Here is a 9,306-nt window from a genome sequence, read left to right as displayed (position 1 = left end):
ACACACACACACACACACACACCCCTATGGGTATATATACAAATACACACACACATACCCCTACGGGTATATATACAAATACACACACACATACCCCTACGGGTATATATACAAATACACACACACACACATATACCCCTACGGGTATATATACAAATACACACACACATACCCCTACGGGTATATATACAAATACACACACACACACACATATATACCCCTACGGGTATATATACAAATACACACACACACACACACATACCCCTACGGGTATATATACAAATACACACACATACCCCTACGGGTATATATACACACACACACACACATACCCCTATGGGTATATATACAAATACACACACACACATACCCCTACAGGTATATATACAAATACACACACACACACACACACCCCTATGGGTATATATACAAATACACACACACACCCCTACGGGTATATATACAAATACACACGCACCCCCCTACGGGTATATATACAAATACACACACACATACCCCTATGGGTATATATACAAATACACACACACACATATACCCCTACGGGTATATATACAAATACACACACACACACACACATACCCCTACGGGTATATATACAAATACACACACATACCCCTACGGGTATATATACACACACACACACACACATACCCCTATGGGTATATATACAAATACACACACACACATACCCCTACAGGTATATATACAAATACACACACACACACACACACCCCTATGGGTATATATACAAATACACACACACACCCCTACGGGTATATATACAAATACACACACACCCCCCTACGGGTATATATACAAATACACACACACCCCCCTACGGGTATATATACAAATACACACACACATACCCCTATGGGTATATATACAAATACACACACACACATATACCCCTACCGGTATATATACAAATACACACACACACACACACATATACCCCTACGAGTATATATACAAATACACACACACACCCCTACGGGTATATATACAAATACACACACACATACCCCTATGGGTATATATACAAATACACACACACACATACCCCTACAGGTATATATACAAATACACACACACACACACACCCCTATGGGTATATATACAAATACACACACACACCCCTACGGATATATATACAAATACACACACACCCCCCTACGGGTATATATACAAATACACACACACCCCCCTACGGGTATATATACAAATACACACACACATACCCCTATGGGTATATATACAAATACACACACACACATATACCCCTACCGGTATATATACAAATACACACACACACACACATATACCCCTACGAGTATATATACAAATACACACACACACCCCTACGGGTATATATACAAATACACACACACATACCCCTATGGGTATATATACAAATACACACACACACACCCCTATGGGTATATATACAAATACACACACACACATATACCCCTACCGGTATATATACAAATACACACACACACACACATATACCCCTACGAGTATATATACAAATACACACACACACCCCTACGGGTATATATACAAATACACACACACATACCCCTATGGGTATATATACAAATACACACACACACATATACCCCTACCGGTATATATACAAATACACACACACACACATATACCCCTACGAGTATATATACAAATACACACACACACACACATACCCCTACGAGTATATATACAAATACACACACACACACACACACACACACACACACCCCTACGGGTATATATACAAATACAGGTATATACATATACACCCAAATTACCCCCCCCCACACACAACTATATAAACATACTCCCCCCCATATATATACACACACACACACAGTTACAAACCAGCTAGTGTGTCCTGTTACAGTGACATCACACAGTGTAAACTCCTCTGTCCTGAAGATGTCAGGAAACGTATCGTTCCAGCTTGACCCCTGACTCTGACACTGGAGACTCCTTCCTCACATATCGCTATTGTAGGAACTTTCACACACTTCTCTGTTTCCAGGTGGAAGGCAGTTCATCGCCTGGGTGAGACACACAGCATGACACGTGTCAGAGAATCTCAAGGTGATGTGACTCACACTCACACACACACACACACACACACACACACACACGTTAATGATGACTTTGCTGTCTCCAGGATTGTGGCTGCCTCCGCTGACCTCCAGGCCTCGGCTGTCAGGATTCACACGGCTGCTGTCTCTCCCTCTGCCTCGAGTCACTGCCTCTTCCTTCCCCTTCTCTCTGAAGGCTTGCAGTCTTAAAGAGGCACCGCTGCAGCGCTACTTCCTGTTGGAGCGATCCTACGTCCACTTCTACAGATAAAACACTTTTCCTTTCCAGTGTCCAAAATCTACTGGATGAAGCTGCTGTTGAGTTCAACATCTCCTGATCAAGTCTCTCACTCCTTCACTTAAACACACACACGAGGAGGAAGAACATGATGGAGAAGTTTATATAAAATACACACACACAGGTATACACAGGCGGCAAACAATCACTCAGGTATAAACAGGTACACACACACAGGTTTAAACAGGCAGACAAACACACACACAGAGACACACACAGGTGTACATATACATATATATATATATATACATATATACACATTATATATATATATATATGTATATATATATGTATATATGTATATGTGTGTATATATCCACGCACACACACACACACACACAGACAATTTAATTTTCTCCTTGCGTTTGTCTCTTAGAAATCTTTCCCAGACACAGAAATCACACTGGATCATGACTTTCATATATAAAACCCTTTGGATTGTATTTATTGAAAAGCAGAATTACAGAATAGAAGTCCTTTGTGGTGAACAGAAGCTCCAGTCCACACTTAAGCATAGAAACTCATATAAACAGTATGTGATTGTGCTAAAACTCTACACATAATATACACAACGTGATCACATTACACAAACTCAGTCAGAGATCTGTGAGGTAACAGGCTCAGTGATTAGTCAGTGTGATTCTGATATCATGCCTCCATATCAGGAAGGTGTGTGAGGTACAGCAGCTTTAGTGCTGAGGCTAATCGTCCTGACGTTAGCACCAAAAAAAATTCATAGGAAACCTTGACTACAGTCTCCTGTGATTGTGACAGCGGTTTGTCTAAATTTACATTCATTTTTTTTAACTTATATTCAACTTTTGAGTGAAAAAACAGTCCTGAGCGTTCTGGGACTAATCACCAATTAAATATAAAAAAAGTCCTTTAAATGCTGTTTAATGTACACTAACAATACTCAATGCAATTAGCATTCATGTTGTTGCTTGGTTGCTAGGCAAGAGGGTAATGCGGATGTTAACTAGTTAGCTAGTGATTTACCGTGTAATCCCGCCATGTCTATGCTAACGATCAAGTGCAGTGACCGGGAAACGAGACAGAACAATATTATGTGATGTGAGTGAGGGTTTTAGCATTTTAGCGCAAAACATATTTTTTGTGTTAGCTTAGCTGTGTGAGGACATGCCTCATTTAGTGGGACCGACACACAGAGGCCACACCTCCTTCAATGAGACTGACACACAAAGAGCCCACACCTCCTTCAGTGAGACTGACACACAAAGAGGCCACACCTCCTTCAGTGAGACTGACACACAGAGGCCACACCTCCTTCAATGAGACCGACACACACAGAGGCCACACCTCCTTCAGTCATACTGACACACACACAGGCCACACCTCTGAAGCTTTGTGCCTGAATCACGGTGCTGATGGCTATAAGCTTCCACCACTTGTTAGCTACATAGCTACATAGCTCCAGGTCAAAACAAGATCCCATCAATCGTCCATTGCTAGGTCAGTGCTGTATTTCATCAAGTCAGAGGTTAGTAAGAGGTCCTGCGTGCGCCCTTTGGCTCTCAAAACCTCGTCCAGCTGCATCAGCATGACCTCTTTGACCTCCGACTCTTCCATAAGAGGCCAGTCGAGGAGCTGTGTGCTGGACGGTAGAGGGGGCAGTCCGGGCTCGTACTCCTCCAGTGGGTTTGGGTAGAGGAGAAGCCTCAGGGAGCGGATGCCAGCCGCGGCGTGTGCCAACTCCACCACCGCCGCCCTGGAGAGAGGATTCAGCGCCAAACGGAGGCTGCGGAGGGCATGGCATTGCCCCAGTGCAGGAAGCAGCTGCCCCAGGGGGCCGTCTGAGAGTCCGCAGCCGCACAGAGAGAGGCGCGTCAGGCAGCGCTCCGCCTGGGCGAGGAGATGGCGCAGGGAGTGCAGAGACGACTCGTCCAGCCTGTTCTCACTCAGGTCCAGCTCAGTCAGGGACGACGCGTGAGGGCTGTGCGAGAGGTACGCCAAATCCCCAGACGTCAGGCTGAGGTACGGCAGCTCCAGCGCCTCCAGAGGCTCTGACAGAGAACTGCAGCAGGAAAGAGAACGAATTAAAATATTAAACCTGCACAATAAAAACGCATCCCTGATCCAACCTTCTGACAGTTATTTGTCCGGAAATATCGGCACCCTCAATAAGGATTATGAAGAAACATCTCTGTATCTATGGAGCGCAATCTCACACTGATGCTATGAGAGAACGAGGACTTGTATTTGATCTAAATGTATTTCAGGCATTTTTGTTTACTAGCTTTACCATCCTATGTGAAAACTGTCAATAAAACAAAACAAACAAACAAACAAAAAACCAAACAACCAAAAAAAAACAGATACCAGATCCGATCAATCTTAATAGAAATATTTAGAGATGACATGTGTCAAGGTCAAACAGCGAACCCCAGTGAAGTCATGTCGTACCTGAGCAGCAGACGCAGGTGTCCTGGCAGACGCAGAGCGGTGAGACTCAGCCTGCGCAGCCTCTTCAGCCCTCCGAGCCCTCGGGACACTTCCTGCAGTGCCTCCTGTTGGCCAGGCCGAACGCGCTGCATGTCCAGGTTGCAGTAGTGCAGCCGGAGCGAGCTGAGTCGAGGAAACGGAGCCAAGTGTGGCAGCAACTGAGCTAACCCCGACACGCCCAGGCTGGAGTAGCGCAGGTCCACACCGAGGAGCTCGTCCTGGGGCAGCAGGTGCAGCAGGGAGGCGATGGAGGACGCAGGCAGCTCTTCCACACGTAGGAAGCGGCAGTGAAGCCGAAGAGGGCCGGAGAGTTTTAGCGTGCTGCGGACACGCTCCCAGGACCGCGCGTTCACAAAGAGATCGGCCCTGACATCCACCAGGACTTCCTCTCGGCTGGGAATCTCCTGCGGCTGAGCTCCGCTTCTCCTTTGAAGCTCCATCCTCCTCCTCACACCCTTTACGTTCTCCTCTGCTGGAGTCTTAATCCCTCGTTCCGGCACTGTGTTACCCCCGCAATCCATCTTCTCCCTATCCTCCTTCTTCTTCAGTCCGGCTCGGTCTCGTTTTACCGCACCATCTCGCTCACTCTCTGCCTCCATCCCTCTCTTTTTCTTCTCTCGGTCGTCTCGTCTGCTCCGGGAGGCAGCGGTGATGTTTCGCGCCTGGAGCAGCGTTGAGCACAAAGCCACGGTGAGGGACCAGCCGCCCATGACGTCCTCCGAGCGACCATCCTCGCACTGCAGACCACAAAGTTCCAGAACCTGCAGGCAACACCTGAGAAGAAATGAATGAAAATCTTATCAGATGTATAAAAGATATGTCATTGTTAAATTCTAATGCTTTAATAAATAAAACATCTTTCACATCACAGACATCTTTCTCTTGTTTGACGTTTGTCTGGAATTGTTTTCAAACATATTACTATACAGAACTGTGTGTGGGTACCTCTGATCTGTCAAGCCCCTGACCACGGCCAGCAGCAGGGCCTGGACACACAGGCGGTTCGGTGGCTCATGGTCACATTTACTCCGTCCCCGAATGCTGAGGGTGCGCTCAGGCCAGCGCTGCACCAGCTCCCCGATGGCCAGCGGGCGACACTGAGAGAGCGCCGCGTCCAGCAGCGGCTTGTACAGCTCTCGCGGCACACTGCTCAGCCACGCGGCCGATAAACCGTGATCACTGACCACCTCCCGCGCACACAGGCACACCAAAGACACCACCATCGCTACAGAACGAGAAGACGAGGAAGGTTGAATATGATGTTCAGTGCAAAAGGGTCAAACGTCTGATTATTATTATTATTAGCTTCCTGGTGGTGTATTGCCATGGCTTGGGTTTGATTTCTAGGCAGGACACTAACCCAGCCACTGAAGAGTTAACTCTCAGTGCCGGTCCCAAGCCCAAGTTAAATGGGAGGGTTGCATCAGGAAGGGCATTCAGCATATAACCTGTGCCAAATAGGAACATGCGACCAAATGATTCGTTGTGGCGACCCCGAACAGGGAGCAGCCACAACAACAAACATTATTATTATTATTATTATTATTATTATTATTATTATTGTTGTTTGCATTTTTCTTCAGATCTTGAAAGGTTCTTTACCTCCTAAAAAAGAGGAAGATTTATGAAAACGTGAGGACATCAGTCCGAGTTTAAATCTCTCGGTGTTTTTGTTTGATTCCGCTTTATTTGTAATTCCCTTCTCTGCCAGCAGAGGTCACTAAATATGACAAATATTTTATTTGGACTTGAGGAAGTGGGAGAAATCGAACAGTTTTGTCTCTCTTTGTATAAAAAGCAGTTCAACCTAAATTTACTTTAAATTATAAGCCATTACGGCAATGTAACATTTTTTCCTGCCTCAAATAAATGCGTTAGCTTTTTAAAAACTATATCTTTATTATTACTAACATTATTATTATTATTATTAGTAGTAGTATTATCGAAGATATCACGAATATTGCTAGATTTTCTTTAAAGACTCTTCATTTTCTATCACTTTCGTCATTATTAGACCTCAATGTGAAGAATTTTAGAAGGTTACAGGTTTTCTCCTATCGCCAGAATATTCCAGAATAACTCCCCTGACTATTGAGACAGATTTCAGATCAGAAAGGAAGGAGGAAAGAAAGATAGAGAGATGATCAGACCTTAAGCTCGTTGCTCTGAAGCTCCTCTTGGTGAATAAATCTCTATAATAAATACCCGTGTACATGATGCTCATATCCATAAACACACAGCATCGTCTAACACGAGGGACCCCAGAGACTAAAAAAAGATCATTTAATAAGCTCAATCTTCAGGTTTCAGCACGTGTGAGATTTAATCAGCACAGACTGTCTGTTTAAGAGAAGTTAACAACAATCTGAGGTTTGTTTACACGATCTCCTTCAAACCAGCTTTATTTCCGCGACTACATTCCTCTAGTAAACAAAACACCGCCGCTCTGTGATGACGACAATAACATGCGCCGTCATCTCATTGTCCCGCCTCCTGTGCTGGGATTGGCCCTTTAAAATAAGGCAGCTTGCTCTTAATGAGAGAAGCAAAAAATAATTAATTCTCTATAGAAAAAAAAGCTATTACAGTGATTATAACACATTATACTTAGATATTTAAATAATATATAATATATTCTTCTTCTTCCACAGCATATGAGTGATGTTTATAAGTGGACAGTTTATTCGTAGTCCTGAAGTATCTCATTAATATTAATTCTATTATTTATTATATTATTTATTAGAATATTTATTTACTACTAACGACAAATAATTTCAAAGTAGAAGATTAAAAACTTTTTTTTTCCTCCGCCCAACCCACTTTGACAGTAAGGCAGTGGTTCAGCAGTGGTAGCTCAAGTGGTTAAGGCTCTCGGTTGTTGACCCGAAGATCAGGTTTGAAGCCCCAGCACTGCCAAGCTGCTATTGTTGGGCCCTTGAGCAAGGCCCCTAACCCACATTGCTCCAGGGGTGCTGTATCATGGCTGACCCTGCACTCTGATCCCAACCCCCAGGGATCGGATATGCAAAATATTACAAAAGTTAAAGGCCAACTGTTGCAGCAGGCTAGGACACACTGAACATATATGATTTTTCATGTATTTTTTTGGCCTACTACTGTAACAAATAAAACTAAAAATATATAAAACTACTGCAGTGAAAAATCAGACTTGCTTTTACTCCACCATTTGTGAGATTTCTGTCCTCACACAGCTGTAATCTCGAACACAACAGGAAATGAAATCACAGCCACAACAGGAGTTTAGGAAAGCCGCTGTTCTGTTAAATTCCTGAAAAGGTCAGCTGTCAGTTTTTTTTTTACATTTACATTTATATTTACATATTTACAAGGGGTTTTTTTGCCTATGGAGATTTATGTAGTTCATCTGAGATTACTGTGCATCTACTTGATATTCAGTGAGACACTCAGATAGACATTTAAGTTTAATCTGATGAGACATTTTAGTTTATAAGTTGTTATGTTTTTGAAATAAGCTGGCTATATATATTCCACTGCACTGATCTCACTTAAATATGTTGCTTATTTTACAAACTTTTTATTTCTGCAAGATTGTATCATTTTACCTAGCTTCAACATCTTCATACAATTTAATTACACTGCCATTTAACCTGTTTGCACATAGTAAACACACATTTACATTCTAAAATGTCACAAACCTATGCAAACTTCACTCAAAACATGCAGTATTTCTCCACTGATGCATCCAGTCTCCTACCACCAGCTGAGCATACCACAAATGACCCACTATTGCCCTTAGAATGACATACTTCACCACCCCCTACAAACTCACCCTATGGTGACCGATACATGACGCCAGCCCATGCTCCAAGGCTGCCAGGCGCCACTCTGCTTCGACAATGGGACAGATGCAGGACAGGTGCAAGACCAAGATCCTGCCCAGTCTATTAGGCCCGGCTGCCAGGTTTACTCTAGTTATTCATATCCTCCTTCTGTGCCCACACGGAGTCTTCAGAGCCCGCCAGCGGCGGATATTACAGCTGCTGATATGCAGAAGTGGGGGTGGGGGATGCAGTGTACTGAGGTGTGAATGAGTTGGGGTTGTCAAACCTGTTGAAGAAATTGTTTAGCTGGTTCACCATTCCCACACCTCATTCAATGGTGTTACCCTGCTTCAAGCTGCATCCGGTTATTGTCTTCATCCCGCTCCACACTTCTGTCATGCTGTTGTTTTGCAACCTCTGGTCCAGCTTTCTTCTGTACTGCTCCTTCGCCTCCCTGAGCTGGACTTTTAGTTCCTTCTGCACACGCTTAAGCTCCTGCTGATCACCATCCTTAAAGACCCTCTTCTTCTGGTTCAGAAGTCCCTTGATGTCACTTGTGATCCAGGGCTTGTTGTTTGCATAGCAGCATACAGTTCTTACTGGAACAACAATGTCCATACAG

General features: G+C 43.9%; 1 protein-coding gene across 1 annotated transcript; it reads right to left on the bottom strand.

The window, feature by feature from the left end:
* Positions 1-2,830: 2,830 nt before the first annotated feature.
* si:ch73-174h16.4 (leucine-rich repeat-containing protein 14) lies at positions 2,831-7,326 on the bottom strand. The gene is made up of 4 exons (XM_058396024.1): positions 7,032-7,326; positions 5,827-6,106; positions 4,843-5,655; positions 2,831-4,453 (listed from the first exon to the last, which is right to left on the bottom strand). Exons 2-4 carry the CDS (start codon positions 6,102-6,104, stop codon positions 3,874-3,876), a joined length of 1,671 nt encoding a protein of 556 aa, XP_058252007.1. The 5' UTR covers positions 6,105-6,106; positions 7,032-7,326; the 3' UTR covers positions 2,831-3,873.
* Between the last annotated feature and the right edge of the window lie 1,980 nt (positions 7,327-9,306).

Source organism: Hemibagrus wyckioides, linkage group LG07 (assembly GCF_019097595.1).
Source record: "Hemibagrus wyckioides isolate EC202008001 linkage group LG07, SWU_Hwy_1.0, whole genome shotgun sequence".
NCBI classification, from domain to species: domain Eukaryota; kingdom Metazoa; phylum Chordata; class Actinopteri; order Siluriformes; family Bagridae; genus Hemibagrus; species Hemibagrus wyckioides.
This window is presented reverse-complemented; position numbering and strand designations above follow the sequence as displayed.